The following is a 27,896-nucleotide window of genomic DNA, read 5'->3' as shown; positions in this document are numbered from 1 at the left end:
GCAAACATAAATAAAAACAGAGCCGCAAAGAGAAAACAGAGGGAGGAAAAATAGCAGCAGTGGAGACAGAAATAAAAAACGCAAAGGTCAGAAAGCGTACTGAGAAATCTTTCTAAATTTTAGTTCAGAAGAAAGCAAGCAAAAAATATTTGGAGTACCAAAACATCTCAATTTAATCCTACAAATGTGATTTTAAAGTTAAACCTGATCACTATTGAAACTTCCCTTAACCCTAATTTTACTATGGGAATTTTATGTGACAGGCCATCAAAAAATAGGACTTAATTGCTAAGTGGAAGGAAAAGGATACAGGCTTTTTGAATTTTTTTTTTTAAAGAGGAAAATAGACCTTGCTGTTGTATTCAGAGCCCCATTCTGCAGCCAGCAGCTTTCAAAAGTTCCCAATGTAGTGACTAGAATTCACCAGCGAAATTTAATCAAACTACAAATCCAGTTGTTCCGTTTAAAAGCGGAGAAAAGCGAGAAAACAAAATAAGACAAGTATAACACAACGTGTCCACTACAATTTTCATATTTGATTTGTAAATATTTCCTTTCACCTCATAATTATGTCATTTGTGTGACTCAATCACATAAAAAAATCCCAAAGAAAATACACTGAGGTTTGTGGTTGTGATCAAATGTGACAAAGGATACTTTTGCAAAGTTGTGCATGTGGTAGAATACATTAACAGTTGTTATGATTGGTTAAAACTCTCTTTGTGTGACTTTAACCCACTTTTGATTCGCCCTGGCAGCTGTGTGGGCCGAGTGGCGCTGAGGTCCACTCCCAGAACATCAGGAGGATCCATGGGATTCCCCAGGTACAGGCTGAAAGAAAGACAAGGACAGACTGACCATCAGTGTCAACATGCTGACTTTATTCCAATTAGCAGGTGCGATTATTATATTTAATGTAGGAGTGCCCTCTGCTGGTTACAAGTCAGATATTTATTCCCCACATCTCACAGAATGAGACATTTCATTTCGAAGAGGTTTTAAATTCAAAAAGTGGCTTATTTCAGATGAAAGCTGCTTCTTACTCGTCAATCCTGTCCGGGAAGCCCCAGCAGCGATGCGGGTTGGTGTCTCCGTGACCCGTGTGGATGAAGCTGTTCTCCAGAGGCCTGCTGATGTCGTGCGCCGACAGCCCCGCGACGGACGTCACCACGTTTCTGGGGAACTGCCCCACCTTCAGGGTGCGCTTGTTTTGCCCTCGCCACCAGTAATTCTCCGCCCTGAAACGTGCGAGCGAGTCAGCGAACCGCGGCCAAATGCCCCCCCATCCCTGCAGTGCGAGTCACCGTCACCCACCTCCCCTCGATGATGGTGATGACATCGTTGACTTTGATGTGAAGTTTGTCGAGCTCATCGAAGTCCTGCAGAGCGCACATGTCGGTAGGCATGGTCTGAAACAGAGACACACACAAAAAGACACCCCAAGAGGCGGTGTTGTGTGTTTTACCAGGCACATAGTTTCATTTTATAGCACAATCAAGTAACTTTATGATCAATTGTTATATAAAAAAAAAATTACATCTTGAAATTGAGCCTCTGTTGCTTTAAAAACTTCTGCTCTTTCTGAAACTTCACCTTCAGGAAGTCTTCACAACATGGCTCCTCTATTAACCCTTTAACAACATTTTACACCAGCATTGCACAGAGAAGTAGCTTGTATAATTAAGTCAGCAGATGGACAGCTCCACCAGTTGTTTGCCAATTGCTGATGGCTAGTCTGAAGGAGCTGAATGGGGGAGTTACGGAGGGTGGCTGCTCTGTGAGTCAGAAGCTAAGAAGCCTGGAAACTAGTCAAGTGGAGGATCTTCATCCTTGAAAGTGGTGCTCAGTCCACCGAGGTGTTTTGCACAGCTGAGTGGTTGCCACGGAGATTAAAGGATTTCTTAAACTTGCATCACATAATCAATGCAACACTCTAGACTGTTTATATCTCACACTTGATATTATATATATATATATACACACAAAATATTTCAAGAAGTGACAGAAATGACAAAACAAAATGGTAGGATTTAAGAAAAAACATATGATGCACCATATTTTTGTAGCTTAGCAATATGTACTTAAGCAAACAAATGTGCTTACTTTGTGTATTTCGGGTAATACTTCCATATTTCTTGAGCTACTGTATGACGTAATCCTTCCCCGCAATCCATTCGCACTTTTGAAAAGCTTTCTGTAACCACTAGATGGAGTTCATGGTTCACTTGAGCAAGTGGGAAGTGGTCAGGCCTCCACGCTCCAAAGGTGTTGAGATTAGCATCCGGTGTACACTTAAATGGGTGAGTGTGGCGTCTTACCTCCAGCAGGAACTCCCTCAGGGCAACAAAAGTGGGTCTATCCCCTGGTTTCTGAGCCCAACACTGCAGCATGACGTTATAGATGTCCTGGGGACAGTCCTCCGGCTTTGGAAGCCTTTCGCCTTCTTTATCGATCTTGTGGAGAATCTTATTTTTTAAATTCACACACACACACAAAAAAAGATGACAGTAAACGTGAGTCCTTTGTCTTTGCTGTTGTGAGGCGAATAGTTTAAGCTCCTACCTGGCTGCCGTTCAGGCCCAGCCACGGCTCCTGGCCGTGCGTGAACATCTCCCAGAGAGTGACGCCGAACATCCAGGTGTCCGTAGCGTGGGAGAACGTTCTCGTCTTCAAGCTCTCTGGAGCACACCTGCAACAGGACCGGCAGGAAACTGAAGCCATTAACCGCTGTGTACTCAGTACCAGCCACATTCATTGACCCTCCGGTAAAGACGTTTGAAACAAAGTGTTAAAAAGTATTTCAATTTGATTGGAGTAACATCATCCCATGGTTAACAGAAAATGAAAACTAAAATATTACATGAGAGCAATATAATAATAATTTTTAAAAACCCATCACTCTTATAGTTTTGGGTATCCCTGTTGCAACCTTTTCATACCATGCTTTTCCCCTCCAATCACCTTTTTATGAGCGTTTTATAACTTCTACGTTTTACAATATTAAAAGTTTTCTGTGAGAATTTTTGGGTCTTCATTGTTTCAAAGTCATATTCATCAAAATTATAACAAATAAAAGCTTGAAATATTTCACTTTTGGTGTACTAAATCTCTATATAAAAGTTTCCCTTTCTGAAATTAATCAAATACTTCATTTCTTCACAAAGGTTGACCTTTGAGATGTTCTTGCTACTGCCCTGTATATAATCTCAGCTCCTGTGGACAATTCTCAACAACTTATTTTTGCGATTTCTATAAATTATATAAAACTAAATTTTTCCCAATCTAAAATGTATTAGTTTAAATCCTTCACCCACCACGCAAAGGGAACCTTGCGATGCTCCTGCATCACATAGTGCTCATCGTTGTTAGGCAGTGCCCTCATCAGGCCAAAGTCCCCGATCTTCACTCTGTTAGCTGAGGAGAGCAGGATATTCCTGAACAAAGAAGAGGGTGTGGTTAGCAATTATTAGTGTTTCCAACTTTCCTTTACATGGGTAGCGTCCCTGTCTTTGCCTTACCTCGCTGCCAGGTCCCTGTGGATGAACCGTCTCTGCTCCAGGTAAGCCATGCCGCTCGCTACCTGAACGGCGTACTGACACAGAGTGTGGATCAGCACCGGGCCCTGAGGATGAAGGCATCGCAGACGATCCAGCAGAGAACCCAGAGGAGCCAGCTCAGTCACCTGAGAGGAAGGATTGCAAAGAGTACTGAAGACCTGAAGACTGAAGGTGCAAATTACAAATAAGTACATACTTCGCTAAATAAAACATCAAGCTTTAAAACATAAAACTGGTAATGGACTGAATGTTCTGTACTTTGTGCGGGAAATGCTTTTTTGGTGTCGTGGAGCTGTTGTCAGTTCATTGCTATGGCAACGGGTCTTTGTATAGCCTAGCCGACAAGGAGGGAAAATAAAAAAGGAATACAAGTGTTTTTGAGTTGCTCAGTTTTTTGTTCTGTGTTATTTTCCCTTTGCTGTGGCACACTGCACTATATTAATAACATCTACATCTGCAGGTTTCATTTTGTTAATGGGATTGTTTTGCGGCAGCAGCGCAGCTTCGGATCGAAAGCAAAAGAATTGTCTTTTTGCCCTCCAGCTTTGTGTGTATGCACAAAATATCCACATGTAAAACAATAACATGCAACGTATCGATGAAGAACTGCTGCGTGTTTTGAGTTTGCGCCCCCACCATCTTCATGGGGTGTGTGAGCACCACGCCGTACAGCCGGATGAGGTTCTGATGGTCCAGGGAGTGCATGGCGTTGACCTCGCAGATGAAATCCTCCAGAGCGTCTGGCTGACTGAGGACATCCGTCTTCAGGCACTTTACTGCCACGTTCACCTGGAGGATCCCAAAAACAGATTCATGGCTGTTTATTCCCCCTCCGCCTTACCGTGAAAATTTCACTTCATTCCCGAGAAACGGAATAAATGAACCGAAATGTCTTCTCACCACGTTCCCTCCAGGCGTCAGCCACTCCCCTCTTTTCACGACGCCAAACGAGCCATCGCCGAGTTTCTCGAACAGAGTCAGGTCCTTCTCTGGGATGAGGCAGGTCAGGGCCTGCTGCTGGCCGTCCAGTGGGCCGCCGCCGTATAGCTGAGTGTCCAGGACGCCGTCGCCCAGACAGAGGGGAGGCGTGAGGGACAGTTTGCGGAACGTAAAGGCCAGCTGTCCCTGCTGGGGGAATTCTCCCTCTATCCGCTTCCCGCTGAACACCTGGAACGAAGAACAAATATTTTCTCTTCTACAAAAGCTACAACTTCAAAGTAAAGCACCAATTAAATCACCAAAATCAACAGCGACCCATTATCAGTAACAAAAGTTTGAGGATATTCTCTTACGGTGACACCCAAAAATATTCATACCACTTTTTCATATTTTGTCACAAAATTCAATGGATTAAATTGAAGTTTTCTGTAACTGACCATTAAAACTGGACCGCCACACTTTGTAGAACTTCATTTGGCTACATTTACAGCTGTGTGTCTTTGGGGGAATGTTTATACAAACTTTTATAGGTTTTCCCTGTAGCTCCGTACAGAATTGGGTGGTAACTAGTTGCATTATTCATGTAGCCTTTTGGGGAAAAAAATACTTTTAACCCTGTGATGCATAAGTGGGTCCTTTTGGACCCGGTGATGTCATCTTTTTTGCAATATCGTGTAATGAAAAGTTTTCATCACTTTTCATCACTTCATATCCCAGGTATTCCTCAACAAACATGTTATTGATATCATGCAATTCAAATTTTTGATTTGCCTTTTATACATTTTGAGAAATAGCATGTTTAATATTACTACCCCATTCTTCCACAAGTGGGTCTAAAATGACCCGCATTCATTTCCTATGGAATTTAATGGGAATCTTTGTTTCTTACCAGCTGTGTCTATCAGGAAAACATTTTTGTCAACCATACACACTGAGTCCTAAGTCTCACCCCTGAGTAATAATATTTTACACAGCAAGAACTTTTACAGACGAGTATTATCTTTATTTTTTACCTCACAAATATGTGCGTGTCAATCATGAATACTGTGACAGTGTTATTGTCACGAATCAACATATTAGCCTTCTTCAAAGTTAGCCAACACTAGTTATCTAACCAACTAGCTAACATTACTGCCTATACTTTATTGTGCATGTGTATTATTTTTGTGTGTGTCTACAGTATGTGTGTCTCTGTGTGTGTCTGACACCCTGGATGAGAAAACCAAAAGAGAAAATGTGTTGAATGAAATGCAAGACCTGTTGATCAATGTGTTCAAGGTTCTTTCTTCTATTATCTCAATAAATAAAATAAAAATTCATAGCTATATAAATAAATGTGTAAATAAACAAGGTGAAAAAGAATAGAGTGCCTTCTCCAGGTCGGGGAGGATGTCCTGCCCGAGTGGAGCGGGAGATCGACAGACAGATTGGTGCAGAGTCTGCAGTGAAGCAGGCGCTGTACCGCGAAGAGAGATAAAGGGAGAGCTGAGCCAAAAAGCAAAGCTCTCGATTTACCAGTCAATCTAAGTTCCTTCCCTCATCTATGGTCATGAGCTTTGGGTCATGTCTGAAGGAGCGAGATACAAGCAGCCAAAATTAGTTTTATAGGGTGTCTGGGTTGTTCCTTAGAAAGGCTCAGTCATCCAGGAGGGAATCAGTAGAGCCGCTGCTCCTTCATGTCGAGAGGAGCCAGTTGAGCATCTGGTTAAGATGCCTCCTGGTCACCTCTCTGGTGAGGTGTTCCAGGCAGAGGCCCTGGGGAATACCCTGGATATGCTGGAGGGACTATGTTTCTCAGCTAGCCTAGGAACACCTTGGGATTCCCTCAGAGAAGCTGGAACAAGTGACTGGGGAGAGCAAACCGTAGGCCTCCCTTCTTAGGCTGCCGATCCCGCAACCTGACCCCGGATAAATGGAAGAAGATAGATGGATGTATGGATAAATGCACATACATACACACCCCTACATGCGTGATACACACAGCACAATAGAATACAGACGGCAATGTTAGCTGGCTTGGTTAGCTAGCTAGTTTCAAGAAACGTGCTCTTTCTATCCCTTCCTCCCCCTGCCCACACACACATAATTCACAGACATTGTTCCAACATTGCTGTTGTAAAATTGCTATTGTTGTCATTATGAAGTATTGCTACTCTTACTTGAGCAAAGTGTCTGAACTCTTCATTCACCGTGAGAAACTTCACTGAATGAAGAACAAACATGTTTTTACCAGAAATTCACTAGACACAGACCTGCAGTTTTTGTTAAAGTTTCATGAGTTCTATATTGAAAGAAACTGGCTGGAAAAAATTTATAATTTTTGCCTGTTTTTGTTATTTAATTTTGGTCTTTAAAATGCCAACATTTCCATATAAATTTTTATCACAGCAAACTCAATTATTCAAAGTAGTTTAAAAAGTTTTATCCAAGAGTCTAGGTACATGTTTAAGAAGTCCTGAAATCAGACTTTCACTGTTCCACAAAGACCAAATATTTGGAGCACATGTTAGAAAATTGCTGTGTTGACAAACTCTCCCACTTGAGCTGGGGATTTCTGCAGCTCCTCCAGAGACACAGCTCCCCTTCTCAGGTCTTTCAAATCTGCTGGATGACCTTCTTCTTGGTGGGTCTGCAACTTTCCTAAACTCTATTTTTATACTGATCGGATTGAACAAAGCTCTGTGTGACTGGGTAACTGTTTCATAACCACACTACAGATTTTTATTAGTGAAAAAGACTGAAAGTCACAGTATGATTATCCTCTCATTGTGGTTCACCACATGTGAAAATGTCCAAATGTCATATAAACTTTTGTACCTTTCTGAGTCGCTGATATTATGTTGGTGTAAGAGTTATGAGCTCATTCTAATCACAAGGATAGAGAGTGGACTCTTGAATGGACCCACTGTACCAAACACGTACAACAGTCTGGATATAACCCATAGCCGTAAGCGTTCTCAACAAAACCAGACATGACATAATGCGGCAGACCTTTTTAAAAACACCACCACCCTGTGGTCACGGTGTGGTTAGTTGGTTCCAAATAGGAGGCTGGGCATTCATAAGATTCTAGCTGCGGCTGGGCAGCACACACACACACACACACGCCCACGCACACACACTCAGAAAGCATGCTGAGGAAGCAGATGACTCCCTTTGGATGGTGCCAGAGGCGGAAACAGACAGGTGTAATTATAGATCCTGTGACTCCACTGCCAACAAGCACTTCTATTTGTTTACCACAGTTTTCCTGGAGGACTTAAGTTAGCTTGTTGACTTTTTAAGAGTCTTGTCTTTTAGGTAATCCATTTATGCAGCGTTTCCCCGAGAAAACCTGCTGAGGCCCCCAGTGATGGGGGCGATAGGGCAATCCACCGTGGGTTTGTGTTAGAAAAAAAAAAGTTAAAAGTTCACAGAAAATTTAAAAATTTGACGAGATAATTATATGTTATCAGAAGACACAATTAGCAATACTTAAACACTGACTACAGTGTCTAAAAAAAAGGCAAATACAATGAAATGCAATTAAAATAAATATTTTTTCACACCTCAGTCACATCCTAATAAAGTAATCAGTCAGTGGGTCCTTAAAACAAGCTATGTAGTGCATATAATGCTCATATTTAAAAGTAAATAAAATAAATATTACCAAAAAATGGACAATGAATCAGCATATTAATATACTTAACTAAATATTTTCAGGGTACAAAGCTCAAGTAATTTTATATTAAACGACACTTAGCCTGGTGTGGCGGCAAGTAAAGCCTGGTGGCCCGCCAGGCTTATAATACATATTTGCCTCAACTTTAAGAGTAAGTGCCGCAGAGAGCTTTCTCTTTAAGAAGGCTCATCCTTCTCGTTCGCAGCGTACTGTCACAGCGCATACTAGAGTAATGAAATGCGTTCCTGCGTTTGATGAATCGATTATTGACCGTCACCTTGCTCATCCAGGTTTTCCGCTTGGCCTTCCTCCTCTTCACGGCCTCCCAAAGACGTCTCTGGCCTGAATCGAGGAGGAAAAAGTGAAACACAGCGGTAAGTTAGTAAGCTGAAATGTTTAAATTATACAGAGAAGAAACCTGTAGAATACAGCAAAAATTGTTACAAATAAAATCTTCAAGAGATAATTAAAGGAGTGGGCAGATAAAAGGTTTGAGGATGCCTATATGAGCAAAAGAAGTGGGATTTAATTAGTCTGAAGTAGCTCTGTGAAGGGAGGCCCTGAGGCACTTCAGTAAGTGGATTCAGAATACAAATGCTGTGATCTCTTCCACACACACACACACGCACACGCACACACACACACACACACACACACACACACACACCACAGACAAAAGCTTCAGCACTCCACTGTCTCCTCCTATTGTGTTTAATTATCAGCAGGGACTTGGAAATAAAACTAAGGATGTTGGGCGGTGGAGGATTGGATTTAGATCTGATGACACTGAGCCATTACTAATCACAAAAGGAAATACATATTGAAAAAAAAAGTTGATAAACATGACAGACTATTAGGATCACACTAAAAAATTTTAAAAAATAAAATTCAAGAATAAAGTCTTGATATTACAACTTTATTCTCAAACTATTTAAACACTTTTTCTGTACGACTCTCTCGTAATACTATGACTTTATTCTTAAAATGTTATTTTTTATTCTTTTATTATTATGGCCCTAATACTAAGCACACAGCCTTGAAGGTGGCTGGTCTACTTTTTCAGCATACGTCCAAAATTAAATTATTTATTCTTGCTTTATTTTTATTTGGCTCACAGTCCAGCCAATTAAAAGAGATTTTATTTTCATATTCTATGGCTCAGCCCTACTGAACTTATTCTCAGGCTTTTTACACCTCTTTGCCAGAGTAAGTCGACAAATACGACCACCAGTGTAACTTGGTACAATAAATGTGAAAAACAAATGAGCACAGCTCTGCCTTTTGATGTCACACGCACAGATCTTCTGCCTCACCGGGTCGACCCAGGCCAATTTTCTCCAAGTCCTCATTCTTGACGTAGTCGAAGTGCGAGAGCCGCGTGACGTTGAGGTCGTCTCGGATCCTCTTGAAGTACTGCTGCAGCTGCACCTCCGTCAGCAGCTCCAGCAGCCATTCTGTTCCTTCCTCACACTGCATGCCACTGCCCAGTCTCTGGAGGACAAACAGAGAGAAAACGCTGGGTGTTAATCAATCAATGCCGACTCAAAAGCTGTCGCTACATTTCCTGAGACAAAGTCAGCACAAACAGGCAAACCATTCTTTTCTGTACGAAAACAGAAGGAACCGGTGGCTTCCTCTGCAATGATTGTTTACAGCAGCCTGTAACGCAATCCCACTTTGGAAAAAAACGTTCATTTCAGATTGGAAGAAAAAAATACATGTTTCAAGTCAGGATATAAGTAGGTTTTTAGCTTTGCTGCATCATAACTTCTTTAAGACAAGCAAGGCGGGAAACTGTAAATCCTTAAAACATTTCAGCGACTTAAACGTATCCGCCATGTTTTCACTTTCATCTTAATGTAATAAGGCTGCATGGACTACAACATAACACTCTTCAGTGTGGAGACTGAGGGAAGAACGGGTTTTAAGAATCTGTTATTCACTAAGGATAATTTTATTTGAACACATCTTAAAAAAAAACACTACTAATACCTGAGCTAAGTTAGATGTTATAATAAATCTCAATGTCCTACAAAAAATCATTATATAATATTTTTCAACAATCATCTCCAGAATAGAGCCGGCTTTCTTTACCAGCTCTAAGAGTCACGAGCAAATTGCTGAAATAACATTCTGAAACCAGTTTAAAACAATTAGATAATTATTCTATTACTTGTCATAGTAACAATGAAACAGCTACTACTACCATACAATGTGACATCACCTTTACTCAATACAAATTTATAGACTCCCACAGTCATAAGGCTTGAAAAAGTACTTTGAATGCTATTCATATATGTGGTGGAATATATTCTTAAAAAGTTCAAATGCTAGAGATCAGAAATTGGGCATCTCTGCATATACAAACATTCTACTCAGTGTTACGGATGGCATGGTTGGTGATGTACCCCCAAAAGACGAGCACACAAGAACTAAGACGATAACCAACAACGTGTCCCCCATTTGAGCCTAAAGGCCCTGATAAATCAGTAAATCTGGGTTAGTTCCTGGGCAGGAATGTTATATGCTGCTAGCTTTGGTGGAAATCATCCACATGCTTCACACTCAGCCCTCCAGCACAGAACAGATACCCAGGATGAGTAATGCGCCGCTAGTGTCACTCAGAAGAACAGGGAAGCTCCAACACAATGTGACCGCAATGCAACGATAAGACAGAGCATCAGTGCTCATTGTTCACAGGCACCAACTGAATATATCATCCATCGCCGTCAGCTTAACAAAACCAAGTTTAAGGACAGTAGCACCAAGATGATCCCAACTGTCGTCAAGGTGACAGTCGAGCAGAAAGTACGTTTAAATTACAGCGGAGGAAGAACTGTACCTGTTCAGGAGATTTCTCCCAGTCCCACAGTGGAGTAAACACCAAAGTGCCACAAATACTGCAGCGGGAAATAACCGAGACACTTCCTGTGCTGGCAAAGGCGAGGTCACAAGGTCCAGACAGAAATGTCAGAGGGGGTCATAGCTTCCTGCCATTTCAAATACGCTTACTTAAAGGTTGCCCCCCCCCATTGTTTAATGACTGGTGGCCTAAGGAGGCAAACGTCAGTGTGGCTCACACGCACACACAGAAATATTTTTTTTTTAAATATTCCTAAATACAAAATACATCCACATCCATCTGTTCCCTTTGCACTCAGTGAACATTAGCTGGGTATCTGCAGCTGTCAGAAAGTGCAATTTAAGACTTAAGACCCTTTTAATGCTACTTTGAATAAAATTTAAGATTGAAAAACTAAATATAAAGAAAGGTTGGGGAATTCTGCTGTTTTACAATCAAGGATAGCATGAACTGTGAAATTTCTGGGATCTGTTAATGGCACTTGGCAGTGTCATTATGCTTCTCACACTGCATAAGACTTTCAACAGCCATAACCCCTGTGATGCTAAGCTTAATGTTATTTTTTCTTCCCACAGAATGCGCCTAACCTTGTATGGGTTAGCAATAAACATACATTCCTACTTTCCTTACCCAAGATATGACACCAAAATGCTAGCTAGCTAAGTACCAGGGTTGCATTAGCAGCTAGTTAGCAGAAGATTCAACAACTCTGAATAACAGAACGCATTGAAAAATGTTTGTCCCATAAACTTTTTTTTCTCATAAATTTAAGATATTTTAATGCCTCAATTTTAGAAAAAGAAATTTCTGACTTTTCAATTGCATACCAATACATATTCTTATACACCCATAAAAGCTGGTAAGATAACATCTTTTTGAAAGCTCCAGGATTGACTACAGCTCCAGTCATCTGAATCCACCTACAGCCAGATGGTGCTTGGACAAACCCCTGGCTGACCCCGGTACATTTTAAGGACGGCATTGCTTTGGTAAGGAACACCACAGTCAGTAGTTCCACTGATACGGCTGATCCAAGTACACCTCTGCGGTGGAGCTTCCCTGGCAGTCGACATGTGGGTGTTATTTCTCTAGACAGTGCCAAAGACGCAGACTGGCTTCCTCCTGGGCCTCGACTTCACGACGGTGTCATATGTGAGGAATGAAGGGGCAAATTAAAGGTGCAAAAGCATTTCCGTGTCAGATGGTTATTTCTACATCAACTAATTAGGTGAATAAATACATATTAACCAATGCCAATACATCGGACAAGACCTGGATACAGCTCAAGGCTGTCTTTTTTTTTTTAAATGATTAGTGGGAGATGAACCGATTGGAGTTCTTTGGCCAATCACCTATCTTAAAAAAGCCTGACCTGCCAATTCAGACAACTCACAACCTCATAAGTTGCTAAAGGGGTCTGAAATTTTGCTAAATATAGTGACAAAGTTGCTAAGTTGGCAACAGTGCGGTGGCTACTGCTAACCGCGCATGTTCAGTGTGTGCGGGGCACAGGGGCTGATATTCAAACTTTTGTGGAGGTAGAGAAGATCGGCCAATCGATCGTCAATCACCCAAAATTAAGAAACTTGGTGCCGATTAGTATTTGAATCTCCATGTGACCCGTCATGGATTTTATAATGGAAGCTTTAGTAAACAATAACCAAATTCTGTGTTGCATAATTTCAAAAATCGAAGCTAATTATTTGCGTTTATGGCTCGCAAAGCTATAATATAAGTTTTGCAAGTCACTTTATTTTGTTTATCAAATAAAGTCTTTTGCTACCCTGAATGTCATTCTCTGTGAGAGAGACAGTATTAGCTGCTGCAGCTCCTGGTCTTTCCTTATCAAGTGACCTACTCAGTTATGCATAGCTATCGGAATAGAGCGCAGCTGAAATCGTGTTGATTTAAGCAAAGCTCTCAGGTCAACAACTCTTGCTGTACGTTCTGTCCATGCACAATTTATAAGAACCATGCTGAACTATGTTGAAAGAAAATTACTAAAGAAGCATATCAAAACAGAGTGTGAGCATGTTAACAATTATATCGGTCACATACCTCAATGGCTGACTGGTTTCTACCAGCAACACTCTTCAGTGTGGATGTTCTTGCTGGATGAAGAAGCATTGAGTAAATTTTCAGGTGTTTCAAATTTTATGAAAAAAATGGACAGAGAGACGAGGGGTTAAACTGAAACATTGTCGAAAACATGTTTACTGACGTAGACCAAGTGATGTCTATATTTATTACAGTATCAAATGAAGTATTGGACTTCATCTTCAAAAATCTGGTCAGTGTTGGGGAAAAAATCCCTAATTGCACACTATGAAGATGGTGTACATCCACTTAAGAGCTTCTAATTATTTAAAGATAAGTCAGAGTTAAAAATAAATGTCATTTTTCCTTTGAGAAGAGAGAGAAAATTGTGACATTGTTTTTTGCTTGATATTGTGTTCAATTTAAATAAAATAAATTAATAATCTTTGAGGTATTTATAATTTTCCAATGAAAAAGAAAATGTTTCTTAGACGGGAGTATGACAACAGGATTGTAATGTTCCAACCCCATGGCGTGACTTCTAGCAGGACCCTGAGAAACGAAACTTTGGTCAGAAGTCCAGGACTGAGGGTACTTTAATAGTTTAGTTTTTCTACCTCTAAACAGCAACAAGAGATGGTGAGAGCTGTTGGAGAGAAGGACATTTTTGTCTCAGACCCTTTTGCAAACACTAACCGTACAAAAGGCAATGCTTAGGACTAAAAAGGACATATGAAGGAAAGATGGGAAAGAGGAATGTGGAAATTTGGACGCAGCAAAGCAACGTTATTTCTGGCTCAACTCATTCCTCATAGTGGTGGTGAATTAACACACACACGCACACACACACCCCCTACACAGAGAAATCTCTTGGCCCAGACTAGGTTCTGCTGTAACATCCTGCTGCTGCAACAACAAGTCTCCCAGAGGAGAGCCCCTTTCACATCTTCCTGACTTCACCATACCACAACCATGATTCATGCGTCGCGCTTCCACCACATGACCCAGGCCGTAGCTGCAACCGGCCGCGCCGCGGCGGACACTTACACGGTACAGATGGAAGCGTGCCACGAAGGGGAAGGCTTTGTTCAGCTTGTCGATGCGCCGCATTGCTGAACTGCTTCTTCTGGATCAGAGTGGAAAATTAAAGTGCGAGTTGATTTAACCAGCTGTCCTTTAGGCTGTTAATAAAGCCTCTGTTTGGAGTGACAGAAGATGCGGACAGTCTTTGGATGCGAACCTGAAGCTCTCATCTGCTGAGTGGGAAGCAAAACGTCCGGCGACTCGGTGACATTCCATGGCAGGACAAGTTCCCACGTAAAGCCTCTACAGCCTCATCGCAGGCTCAAGAAGGCGCTTAAATGCAGCGCTCATGCATACAAAACAGAAAGATAAAACAGTCTGATTATATCAGGAAAGGCTGACGGATGGGTCAGCCTCGTCCTTCGTGTGCAGACAGCAATGAGCCAGTTATTTAAACATGCAGAACTTTACAAATAAGACACGCCTCCTTCCTCCGGTCCTTCCTCCATCCCCTCCCTGACTCAGCTTTGCATATGCAACAACCTGTCTTGTTTGCGTTTCCGTCCCTCCGACGCGCGTGGAACTAAAAATAGGAACGACTTCTCCCCGCTTCGACTCCCCTGCAATCGGAGAGGCAGCGCAGGCGTTCCAGGGAGGAGAGCCACTTAGATTTTCCAAAATGTGTTTTGCGTCTAGTTAAACTGCACGTGTTTGCAATTGCTTTTCCCACCTTCTTTCTGAAACTCTACTCTCCGCCCCACCGTCCGTCCCCCTCCCGCCTCACGACGTCCTGCACACATGGAGTTGGTCCGTGCAGAGCGGAGTGGAGCAGAACAGGACAGGGCTGTGCGTGGTGCAGAGGACAGAGGCTTCATGGTGTTCGGCTCAGCGCAGCATTTGATCCCGGGCCAAGGGGTCACATTCAACTACAGAGTTGGGGGAAAGTGGGATGGGGGGGACGACTTCCTGTGATGCAACAGCCCCAAACACAAAAGGATACACACACAGGGAGAATGCACATGCATGGTGCTTCGCATAAGTATCCATAATCCTTGAACCTTTCCAGGTTTTGTCGCCTTACAAGCAGAATTTTGTGCCGATGTTAATGATTTAATGAGACACTTTTGCATTTTCATTCAGCTCCCTCTACTCTGAAACCATGAAAAAAAAATATCCAACGCTACCAGCTGTCTTCAGAAATCAGAAAGTTGTGACTACAGTCCATCTGTTGGCCCCAGAGGTTTGTTAGAGAGCAAACTGCGTGAAGAAAACCATCAATGAGGTTAGAATTGGAGCTGAGCCATATGGATTACAAATGATATAGGAGTTTTTTCATACCCGATCCGATTTTAAGCTATTTTTCTCGTTGCTTTTCTAAAGATGTACGTTACAAACAGAAAATAATTTCACAAAGTGGCTTTTATTTCAAGCACCCCTCTGCGAATTGCATGATTGAGTAAAAACATGGTGTGTTCACCACCCTGAATACACCATGCCTACAGTGAAACATGGTGGTGACAGAATCATGCTGTGGGGATTCTCGTCTTAGAGTCCAATAAAGGGAAATTCTGGAAGAAGATTGTTAGAAGCTGAAAAATATTTTTTCTAGAAAATAGCAGAAATTTTAGCTTATAGATGTGAAAAATTAGTAAAGCCATGCAGCTATAAGGGAATGAATGGAAAGGTGTTTCTCTAAAGTTTTGATTTGGGGTGAGAGTGGGAAGAAAATGCATTCCACACTTTTCAGATTTTTATCAGTAAACTTTCTGGAAATTTATATATTGTTTTCCCTCTGCGTCACCATTATCCAGTATAGCAGAATAGTCAATCATTGGGATGGGCATTTATGGTATTGTTTATCGTTTATCGTTCTAAATTTCTTATAAGAATTTTGATTTATCGATGTCGGGACAAATTCCAATTTTTGATGTTTAAAAAAACAAACTGTATGCATTGTCAGGATTTTAAGTTTTACCATTTTCCACGCTTTATGTTCGGTGACGGTATCGTTGCATATCAATACGTTCAATAATTAATCTGTATTTTTATATGTCAACAAAACAGATCTAGACATTTTCTCTTAATACCCACAGTCTGCTTCCCAGCTCTGCTTCGGTGACGTTTGCTGTATTTTAGGAAATTCCTCGCCCTTCTCCTCCCCCGTTTCAAAAATCCCTCCCCTTCCTCCCTCTAAAGGCTTCGGCCAAACCGCTGTGTTTTCTTTATTTGGTGCTGCCTTTGATTTCCTGCCTATAATCCCCCAAATCCACATCTTATCTCTCTTCCACCACTCTGCCGAATGAAAACACAGCCCCGGCCCAAACACTTTTCAGCATTTCACCCAACATTTACTTTGTTTTCATGTGTGCTGGAAAGTAGGAAACTTAAAAACAAGTGTTTTACTTCAATTGGTGCCGAGTACCTTTTGGTTTGTTTGGTTTTTAGTGTCCATTTCCAAAGAAGCTATTTAGTAGTTTTTGTACAAAACAAAGCGACTGTGAGAAAATGATTAAAAACAACAAACAACTTTTGTGACTCAGTCTTCACAGTTGCAATTGTTTATCGAGGAAGAACAGCCTAGCGACCTTCACGACATGAAATTTAATGACATAATGTTTGCTTTGGAACAGTTATGTAACGGACTTTAATGTGAACCAGATGATGGAGAGTACGCCACATTGCTTAAAAACCCACATCTGGACGAGAAGCCTGTAACGGATTCGTCACCGGAAACGCACGTCGAAGAAAAGGTTGAATTGTGTTCAGGTGTTCTTCCTATGAAATATTCAGCAATGGCAGAAAACAAAATCCAGCAGAGAAGTGGGGGTTTTTTTATGGGTGGGGAAAAGTCAAAGTGTAGGTGCAAAGGTTCATCTGCAACCAAAAGAAATTAAAAGTGAGGAAGGATGTATGAGAAGATTTTGATGGTGACCATCAGATGAGATGGTAAAAAATGCAACTGGTTACCTGTTCTTTAAACGCATCAAAACTACAACCTCCTCATTAAAAAGACATTCGATGGCCTGTGTTTTGAGTGTATAGCGATAAAAGATTGATCTAATCATTGGATTAGGAAATGTAGAATTCTACATTTCTATTTCTATCAAGAAACTTGCACTTTTGTGACTTAAAGTCTTTAAGAGGAAAGACAACTTAAAATCTTAAAACCCTGAAGAAGTTTGATTGATCCTCACAGATCAATCAAACAGATAAAAAAAGTGGGGAGTAAGGGTGTTAAGTGCAATTTCCTATTAACATCAATCCAGGATGGCGTTAAATGAGATAGCAAAACATCTTTTATGGTGAATTCATTCTTATCATATATCATGGTGGCAGAAAATAATCAGATATGGAAAAGTGGCACAGCAGTTCACATATCATTAACAAGCCATTTGTTTTTCTCACAATGTTTAAGTCTTATTTGATGCGCCACAGCTCTTTTATTGAATAGTTGCAGTTTGAAATCAATAGGAGTCTAATTGACAACCAAGTTTCTCCTCACTGAGCAAATCAAAGCACTGTAGTATACAGTGAGCGTAGCTCTAACAAAAGGCCACAAGGTGGCAGCAGACCTCTGACTAGAACTGGTGATGAAATCTTTATAATTCAGTATTCTGAGCGTCTGCTGGTCAACGTTACACCACTGAACTGATAGCATGCGGTTTGTTTTTCACATGCTCTCTATAATAAGTCCACAGCTGTTGAACATAAGAAACCATGTTCAACAGCTGAGCAGTAAGAATCAACAGAAAGAGGAGATCTCAAGCTCATTCATAAAAACATCGTTGAACGACAGAATACTCAAAGGAGTGTCTCAACCAGCGTGACGGTACCGAGAGATGGATGATGTATCGGCATCAACATCGGTATTGGCCAATCCCAGACAATTCAACATATCGGTATCAGTCTGATCAGTAAAACCGAGCAAATAACAACCGATATTTATTGCCAACGTTTCTGTTTCAAGGGTTTAGTCAAGAGACTTTTGTTTGTTCATATTACGATAAAGAAGCGCAGGATAATGGAGTGTTTTAATTAAAGCATAAAAGTATTGCCAGCTGTGTGGTTGTTATTTCACAATGTCAAAACTTTAAAAAGACATAGGTAAAGATTGGTTATCAGCCATAACAGCAATATTGATATCAATATTAGCCAAGATTTTCACATCAGTGCATCAGTGGCCACCATTTGCACCAAACCTGTTCAGGGCCCAGTTTGGACTTTGGCAACTGACTGGATCAGTTTGATAATGCAAACAAACGATGCAAGAACACAAAAACTTATTTGGAAATTATTTCAAAACCAAAAAGTTTTGAATCAAAGGACAGTGCAGAAGTTTCCATAAAGAGAGTGCTTGAGGATTTGACTGTGCCAAGATTAGAGACTCTGAGAAACAATTGCGTTCTTCAGTGTAAGGGAAAGTAGAACAAAAATGGAAAAGTGCATCATTAACTATAAAAAGCAGACTGATGCAAAGTTAAGTAACTAAAGACCTCAAATAAGACCAGCAAGCCGGTTCCAATGAAACGTTATGAGTAAACACAAGGTTGAAGTGGGACAAAGGTCAACCAAGTGGTACAGTGTTTTTCAAAAGTATTTAAACCGTTTGAAGCCATAATACAGCCAGACCCCTCAAAAGTGTTACATTAAGTTTTTATATGACAGAAAGAAAGAGCGCCAATCTAAGGTAGAAGGAAATCAAATCCAAAAAGTATTAGGTTGCACATCTATTTACCCCCAGTTTCCTTTAATACCCCTAAAATAATTAATGTACAATGAATTACACACAACAAATGTTGGAGAAGTTGCTCTGGTTGAAAAAGGCAGAAGTTTCTGACCCATGTAGTGAATGAACTCCACTTTAAAAAACATCTTCACCCTTAAACATGGAGGTATTGTGCTAAGGGGACATATGTTTTCAGCTTGACCCAGGAAGTTGGCTGAAGTTGGGAAGACAAATGTAGCCAAAGACCAGATGACACTTGAAGAAAACCTGTTAGAGGTTGTGATCAACTTGAGACCAGAGGAGAGGTTCACTTTCCAACAGCAGAAGGCAACTATACAAGCAGAGCCACAATGGAACAGTTTAGAACAAAGCATATAACTGAGAATATAAGGTAAGAGATCTGATCTCTTACCTTGGAATCTCCCCATTTAATTTGACTAAGGTTGACCTATTATGAAGAGAATTGTCAAAAATGTAGGTCCATAGATCTGAAAAGTATGAACCCTTAGTATGAACCACTGCATGCATGTCCAGCTGCTTCCATCTGGCCTTTATTACCTTCTCTCTGTTATTTATTACCTATCTTCCCCTCAAACAGCAGGAGTCCCACGGCTGCACAAGTTGAACACAATAAAAGCGCATGAATGTTATCAATCTCAAACTATAACTCTGTAGAACATTTTATCAGCAACTGGCATTAAAGTAGAAGCTTGTTTGCTAAAAGATTCTACTAAATTAAAAGAGCGGTACAGAGTTGACCTTTTCTGCAACACGCAATCCCATTGAGCTCGTCTCCGTAACGTGATGCTCATTGTAGTTGGTTTGAGGCATGAAAAGGCATGCACTTCCATCGCAGGGATCCACCGTGACGTACGGTATTGGGAGCTAAGCCACCTTGGAGTTTATCTTGGAATCGTTTGGCAGCAAAATGAGTTTTGTGGTTTAGCTCGTTGGTGCCAAAAAGCTGCCAGAGCAGAGTGATGGCAGTAATAATCCCGCTTACAACCGTGCAAGCAAAACAACTACACACCCTCACACACAGGATTTCACTGCATGCACAGACAGACTGATATGCGTCACTGCTGACCTCACAGATAGTACGCACATCTGACAAGGCCTGGCTTTCCCTTCGCCGTCTCCGACGGTTCGTCGTCCGTAGCGCGAAAACACGAGGAGGCATGATGTTTGGGTAGTTCTGGGAAGGATAGGAGCTCTGCATAATAACAGGCCCCATGGAATATATGTCTTCCCAAAGATTGTTTTGATGGCCATACTTAACCATAAATCCCAACCACAATAACAACCCTCCCAATGATGTCCCCCTAATCCTGCAAATGCACCCCAATCCTCAGCTATTCTTTGTTTGATCCCAGTAAAGCTGGTTTAGAGGGTGGAGGAGGGCGCTGGTGCAAAATGCCATAGAAGTATCACGACTGATTGTGCAGCATGAAGCAAAAACTCAAAAATATGTCTACCTTCCTGTACCTTAAAACACATCAGAGTCTTAAAATCTCTCTGGCTTAAACACAGTTGCGATCTGCGGGAATGGCCTGTTCGTTTTGCTTTAAGCTGGTCTTGTCAAAAACATCGAAGACTCGCTGAGAAAATGGCTGCTGACCTGAATCGGACGATGCTTCACCTTCAGCCCTGAGCTCCAATTTACAATTGGCAAGTCCAGCATACACAATTTCCACCAGGTTAAACTGACAACACTAAGTAAATGTAAAGGTGGATATCAATATGGACTTGATAAGGATAAAAAAAATAATTAATATTTTTTAGATAACGGCATGTCTTTGACTGCATGGGACAGCATTCGTAGCGCCACAAATATTGTTCTACAAATATTTTCATTTGAAACGGGGTTCTTCAGGATGCCACTTACTTAAAAAAAAACTGTACACAAAAATCCTATTTTTGAATTTACTAATATTTATTGACGTTCTCGTGAACAGTGGAGAAAATGAGAAAAACATAATTTCTGATAATTCTGTCAGGTCTGTTTTTTATTTACCATCAATAACTGAAATTTATCACAACAATAAATCTAAATTCTTATGAGAAACAATAAATGATAAATTCTACAATAAATTCCCACCACGAGGAAAAAGAATTTAAAACAAAATATGTTGAGATATTTCTGCAGTTTATTTTAGAGTATGAGACTTCAGCAGTTTATAAAAAGGCTGAACAGCAAATGTGGTAGGATGTTTTTTTTTTTTAATTATTTTTCAATCTTTCATTAACTTTGCATACACAGCATGTTTTGCTGTATGTGCCAGTGTGTGTATGTGTGGATTCTCTCCAATTTCCTCAGTCCAAAACATGAATTTTAGCTTTACAGCTTCTCAACATTTCATAATTTTCCCTTAGGTGTGAGTTTGTTGGAGTTGTTTTTTCTCTTTGCATTATCCATCATCCATCCATTTTCTAACACCCTTGTCCCTAGTGGGGTCAGGAGGTGCTGGTGCCCATGTCCAGCAAACGTTCCGGGCGAGAGGCGGGGTTCATCCTGGACAGGTCACCAGTCTGTCACAGGGCAACACAGAGACAGACAAGACACACAACCACACACACACTCACACCTAGGGAGAATTTAGAGAGACCAGTTAACCTGACAGTCATGTTTTTGGACTGTGGGAGGAAGCCAGAGTACCCGGAGAGAACCCACGCATGCACAGGGAGAACATGCAAACTCCGTGCAGAAAGACCCTGGGCCGGGAATCGAACCCAATCGACCTTCTTGCTGCAAGACAACAGTGCTACCAACTGCTCCACTGTGCAGCCCCTTTTTGTATTACTTAAAATAAAATAAAGTAGCAAAATTATTAAGGTTAATGTTTAAAAATGACAGCTACCAAGAAATGCGCAGTGTGCATTAAATGGCAAATAGCTGGACTCATTAACTAGCTGATATATTGTTGTACTTTGACTTGCAAGATGGCAAAGACGCATATTATTAAACATTAATACGTCTTGAAAACAACAAAAACTAGCTTGTGTTTCATTTTTGCTTAAATCTCCATCTCCATGTAAAAATTCAAAAATGATATTAAATGAACACAATAAACATATCTCAGGACCAGCCCGAATAATTGCCGCCTTCCCGTTTTAAATTAAAGCATTTCCACCATGTTAGGCTTGTTAAAATTGTTTTTGTATAAATACTGAGACCACACGAAAGCGTTCCTATCTTATACCGGTCCACGCCTACATGCAAGTCCCTTTATTCAGCGTGTAGCTGCTGCAGCTGCAGAAGGCGATCCGAATGAGCCCGCAGCGACGAGGACAGCTGCAGCGTGCAGCGGCTCAACTCCACTGAAGTGGAGCACAGATCCTCGGCACATAGGGAACATTCAGCTCATTTAGGCTGATCCAGAAAACGACATGTTCAGCTCGGCTTCTGTGCTCCTTTGTTCGGAGCAGGGATTGTATTAAAGGTAGAGGAGTGGTCAAAGGGCCAGTGTGTGCTTGGAAACCAATAGAAAAGCAATAGGATCAATATCATTCTATTCAATGATAAAAAATTTAATATGCTGTAGCTCATGTTTTAGTAAATGCTGATGCCATCTATTCATCTACACACAAACGTGCCGTTAATCATTTATCGTGATCAATTTCTTATAATAATTTTGATTTATTGTCTCTCATGATAAGTTCCAATTAATTTCTTAAAAGAAACCAAGTCTACTTGTATTGCTGGGATTGTTAGTGTTACCGTTTTCTCCAGTGTTTGTTCAATGAGATCATCAATAAATTTGTTTTTCAAGAGCAGTATTTGTGTTTGTAAGGCTATGATTTCTGTGAGTGCAGTCGCAGCCAATTACCTAAAAAAGTAGTAATAAATACTTCTTGTTACTTTAATTGTCATCATAATAGTATCACAAAATATTTTGCTGAAACTTTTAAAGTCTTTATCGCTCACCCCTAAAATATATATACACACACACACACACACACTTCCAGAGTTCTTGGGTTGTTTTAGTCCGTTTTATAAATGCAACAGTAAGCAACAAATCTATAAAATATATCTATGGTTTGATCAGAGTTTAAGAAAGGAAGGATGGATGGATTTACAGATGAATGAACAAAAACATGGACCTGAGAGAATGAAAAACCGATGCAGTGGATGCACGGGCTGATGGATGGATGGACAAACGAAAGAACAACTATTCTGCCAAGGGTCTCCAACTCCAGTCCTCAAGAGCCAACATCCTCCAACTTTTAAAAACGACCCCTCTTCAGCACACTTGAAGGAAATGACAGACTTGTTAAAGAGTCCCTGCAGAACTTCATGACCGAAGTACTGTGGCCACTTGATTCAGGTGTGTATGCATCTGCAGGACTGTGGGACTGGAGTCGGAGACACCTGTGCTAGACAATGTGAAAGAAAATACACCTTGAAAAAAAAAAGCTTCATATTCCATGAAGCGCAAGAATCCCACAAACTCCAAAACCAAAGAACAGTCAGCACATTTACAGAATATGTGGGAAGGTATGAAACGTCACTATTTTGCCTTTCACCGAGTTCATTCGGCAGAAGGTCATCAATGAGCTCATGCTCCCACTTCCAACAGCTCAGCGGTCAGCACACACTGGGCCCAGCCCTGGGTGGGGCTGTGGAATGCACAGCAGTGGACTAAAGACGACGATGACAACATCAACGTGTTACTCATGAATCTACAACTTGTAATCAATTATTAAGTGTGAAAAATATGCAGGAGTTTACACTAGCAACAACAATGGCTGCCCTGGTCAGCTGTGACGAAGAGAGGAGTGATGCTACTGGATTATTTTTTTTTTTTTAAATACCTCATTCACGTTGACAAAAATACTCCCAAGTGTAGACGCTAGAATCACATGAAACTCCTTCATCATGAACCAACACCAAAATAGCACAAATGCCTGTTCTCACTGCTGCCAAGGTGGATTTTAAAAAACAACACAAAGTCAAAGTCAACTCTATATAACTTCAGGTTAAATTTCACCCAAAAAAATGTGTAAAACTTGTTGAAATTTGTATTTGTCACCATCATAGACGAGGCAGACGTGAGAGGTTTACCTCTTCATCCTCACTGGGCAAGCTCTGGTAGTCTGACTCTGCCGTCTCCTGCAGCCTCTGGTACTCTGCCGTCTCTCCCATCGCTGGGACCGCGAGTTCTCAAAGACCTCAAATAGCAACAGCTCCAGTCAGCAAGCAACCCACGCACTCGGCCCGGTCAGTCGGCTTGCATCGAGATCCATGCCGTCACTGCTGTCATTGGGGAGGACAAGCACAGCACAGCGTACGCAGCATTATTCCAGATCGCTTGGCACAATCACAGTATGACTTCTATCTGAACTATGCTCGCTGCTAAATCGTGGCCGCTTGCGATGCCAACGTGATTCCCTCCGACATTTGGGCTGAGTCAGCGCTCATCAGGGGGTGAAAACAAAACAAAAAAGGGCTGAACAATGACAAACTGTTTCACACGGTTGCAACAGGGTGTCCTTCGCTGACCGACCCAGCGGAGTGGAGATTGCTGAAGGAATGTGTTCCCCTGGGAAACAGTGGCAATGTTCCATGCAAGAAGACGACTAAAGTGTCAGGTTCTTGCAGAATTCAAGAAGGCACTGAAGAACGGATCCTTTTTGCATTCTGTAGCTTTTAAGAATACACACAAAATTCCTCTTCTGGAATAGAAAAAGTCCTTTTTTATTGCAGTTTTTTCCAGTGCAGTCAAGGTGTGGCACAGAGTCCAGCAGATGTCTACTCTCATCCGACCTGTCAGACCTTCAAACCGTCTCCACGGCACTCAGCTCTTCTGACACCGTCTCTCTCCTCATCTAATGCATTCTGCCGTCATGCTGACGCATGCTCTTTAGATCCAGCGATACTCCCACTGTCTCTCTCTCTCTACAACGTTATTATTCCCGGCCACAGGGATTGCCACAGTCAGCTTCCCGCCTTTCCCTCATCGATGGCACAAATCCCACATCGACGATCCGGGACCATCTCCCTCCAAAAGCTGCTTTTAGAATCTCACACCTGTGTTTCTTTGTATATCTATGAGCATGCCAGGATTCTGATCTCGCAGCTGAGCTCTGGAAATGACGCCCAGGGTTCTGGTGGGGATTTCTGACACAGCTTTGCCCTAAATGGACCAACTAATTGCACGGTCGATGGCTAATCCCTCGCCATTGTTGTTGTTGTTTTCCCCTCCTCTCCTCTGTTCATTCCCCCAACCTCTAACCTGCTTTCCGCACCCGTCCTTTTTTTTTTTTTTTCCATTTCAGCTTTAGCTCAATGATTTGGTGAGTGGCACCTCCTCTATTACCGTGGCAACAACAACCAATCCCCGCCACCTCCCCGCTCTGGTGTCCTGCGGTCACAGTGGTCCGGTCGGTGGTGGTCCTCGCAGAGGGAGCCAATGAGGGTGAGGCAGGGAATTAGACAGGAGGGGAGGAGAAAGAGATGCAATGGTGTGTGTGTGTGTGAGGGAAGGGGGGTCCTAATGAGGAGAGTTAATCTTCCCTCAGAGGGAGAAAAACATGGCCATGCAGCTTTGTGTGTGTACTTGTGTGCATCAAAAAGCATTTCTCTTCTACAGAGAGAGTATCCAGGCCATCTGGATTCTCACGAAGCGGACATCTGGATGGCGGAGAAAACAGCATGAAAGAACAATGTGCACGTGTAACACCGCCTGCTGGTCTTTACAGAGATGTGTCACTGAGTTGCACTGCTGCAGTTAGGAAAATCCTTAGCATATACAGGTAAATCTATTGAGAGAGAGAGAAGATCTATACACTTGGTGCAAAGGAAATAAGCAAACATTCCTCTGTATGCTCCAACCTTATGCAATGTTTTAGTGAAACAATAGAAATAGAAGACAATTTCCCTTATTCCTTTGTAAATTGACTTAAATTAAAAAGTAACAATTCTTTTAAAATGTTTATTGGTACCTGTTACAGGGATCTTCACAAAAGATCAAAATTCAAGGCAAGTCATGGATATTTCCCCTCCCAGCCCACGTTTTCCTTTATCCGTTCCCAATTCCTGTTCCAAACAATATTTGTTTGTTTCCCTTCTTCCTCAATTCTCCCCTCCTCCCTCAAGTCAAACTGACTGAACAATACTCAAGTGTTCCCTTTCATCTTCATACACTAAGTGTTATGGCAGAATCTGCTCTTCTCAGGCTAGAAGTCACAAAAATACTAATTTACTGTCAGACAAAAATATTCACATCTACACCTGGGGGGGAAAAAAGCATTCAGGTCCAAAATTGAAAGCACAGTATTTCAATTGTTGGTCCTTAAGCATATGGATAAGATAAAAAGTATTTGGATGATCTTTCCAAGTTCAAGGTTCAAAAATTACATCTGAAGTGTATAAAACTAGCCAGACGCACTTGATTAAATAATCATCAGTGTAAATATCTCTATGAAAAGCGGAAGTATTTGTAATTTGCTGCTCTGGAGCATGCAATGTCAACCATATAAAATGAATTGCTGCTTCCCAACAATTTCAGAAGGGTTGTGAGAATATTTCCAAATAACTTAAAAGTCATCATTCTGCAGTGAAGAAACAATCTTATCAGGAAAACAAAACGTAGGAGGAGGGGACGTCTGAGTAAATTTGCCCAATTAAGACAGTGAGACGTTTAGACATTCAAGACAACTTGACATCTGTCAGAACGTCAGGTAGATTTTTTTTTATTCATTAAAAGCTTTTCTTATCTAAATTTGTCTCCATCAAAAGAATTTAATCATTTTTAAGACCACGCTTCCCAAATTTCGCTTCAGAAACCTGGAAAACCACTTGGAAAAAAACACTAAATCTGGGACCTCCTCTAGTTCTCAACCTTTGACCCTACCTGATCAAACTTTTGCCAGGGGAGCCTGAAACCAAGCCTGTTAAAACACGTAAACGCCTTCTCTAGCTCCATGATGGAGCGCTGCGAGAAGCCCACCAGACAGGCTGTGGGTGTAATAACACACCGTTACCAGCCCAAATATTACATGATGTCTAAATCCCCACCGATAAATGGCGGCTCAGAGTCCCAGAAGCACCGAGTCCTGGGTCCTTCCTGTCTCTATGACTGTAAGTGGGTAGACCTCAGGCTCTGGGGGCAGCAATAAGCGGTTATGCAGAAGCTGCAGGAGTCGGAGGGGTGTCTGCTGATGTGAGCTTTGTAAGGTGGAAATTCAATCAGGGTTATAAATTAAGTTGAGTAAGATAACATTTTGTATCAAATAGAAATACACAAAAGACTATTTAACTTTCATGAGAAAATATATTTTCATAATACCACTTTAAAAAGGTTTCCAAAATCCTCGCTATGAGGAGACAGGCCGCCTGAAATCCCTCAACTGCAAAGTGTAGATCGGCTTTTGATAAAAGTAACAATGACAGGAAAACTGAAATTTAAACCTGTCAAATAATTATTGTTTTGTTGTAAAAAAAAAAAAAAGGTTTGCCACAAACTACAACTTATATCTACCTTGACAACTAATGACCCTCGTGGAGAAATTGACTGGTGACTAATCACGAATGTACGATCGTTTAGGAAAAATCTGATCTTTTCCTAATTAGTGAATGTCTCTTGGAACAACTAAGCTCCAAGAGGTTCATTTGGCAAGACTCAGTGTGGACGTTAACCTGCAGCCACTTTAGCTACTTTTAGTATCAATGAGCTGTTCAAAAAAGAAGTCAGATGAAGCACAAAAGGTAGAAGAAGATTCTAAAATAAGAGAAACCCTTTTACTTCACAGGCATGGCACCCATGGTCCTTTGAGACAAGTGGTGAGATTTCAGTGAAAAACAAGAAGTTGAATAAGAATTTCTCAGCGGTAGACGAGTTGATGGCATTGTTGCCTTGCAAAAATAAGATATTAGATTTGAATCCCGGCCTTGTTTTTTTTCTGTATGAGCCATGTGAGTGTGTTGGGGTTTAAGGGAGGGCTTCTCAGTGGGTATTACAGCTTCCTCCCACAGTCTAAAAACATGAGTTAATGGCTTAGTGGGAGTGTGTGTACATTGTCGTTTCTCTGTGTGTTTCCCTGTGATGAAACGGCAACCTGTACAGGGTGTACCTCCTCTAGACTGATGAT

The 27,896-nt window shown here is 41.3% G+C and overlaps 1 protein-coding gene across 13 annotated transcripts in view; it reads right to left on the bottom strand.

The window, feature by feature from the left end:
- The window catches only part of tnk2 (tyrosine kinase non receptor 2), a 58,551-nt gene that overhangs the window by 14,896 nt on the left and 15,759 nt on the right, over positions 1-27,896 (bottom strand). For 6 of the 13 annotated variants that reach the window (XR_002752864.1, XM_023335022.1, XM_023335015.1 and 3 more), the window contains 11 exons: positions 9,471-9,648; positions 8,435-8,499; positions 4,458-4,724; positions 4,194-4,346; positions 3,519-3,682; positions 3,315-3,434; positions 2,563-2,689; positions 2,319-2,465; positions 1,315-1,409; positions 1,044-1,238; positions 740-831 (listed from right to left, as the gene is read on the bottom strand). Coding sequence is in view for 12 of the 13 variants with exons in the window: in XM_023335022.1 (XP_023190790.1) it covers positions 740-831; positions 1,044-1,238; positions 1,315-1,409; positions 2,319-2,465; positions 2,563-2,689; positions 3,315-3,434; positions 3,519-3,682; positions 4,194-4,346; positions 4,458-4,724; positions 8,435-8,499; positions 9,471-9,648 (1,603 nt within the window). In the remaining variant the exon portion in view is untranslated. Of the gene's footprint in view, positions 1-739; positions 832-1,043; positions 1,239-1,314; positions 1,410-2,318; positions 2,466-2,562; positions 2,690-3,314; positions 3,435-3,518; positions 3,683-4,193; positions 4,347-4,457; positions 4,725-8,434; positions 8,500-9,454; positions 9,649-13,078; positions 13,102-14,104; positions 14,184-14,297; positions 14,758-23,868; positions 24,608-27,896 lie in introns of those variants that run through there. The other 7 variants (XM_023335020.1, XM_023335021.1, XM_023335018.1 and 4 more) reach the window with 6 other exon arrangements.

The sequence above is a fragment of the Xiphophorus maculatus genome, chromosome 6, assembly GCF_002775205.1.
Source record: "Xiphophorus maculatus strain JP 163 A chromosome 6, X_maculatus-5.0-male, whole genome shotgun sequence".
Lineage (NCBI taxonomy): Eukaryota > Metazoa > Chordata > Actinopteri > Cyprinodontiformes > Poeciliidae > Xiphophorus > Xiphophorus maculatus.
The sequence above is the reverse complement of the archived record's forward strand: the minus strand, read 5'-3'. Positions and strand labels throughout refer to the sequence as shown.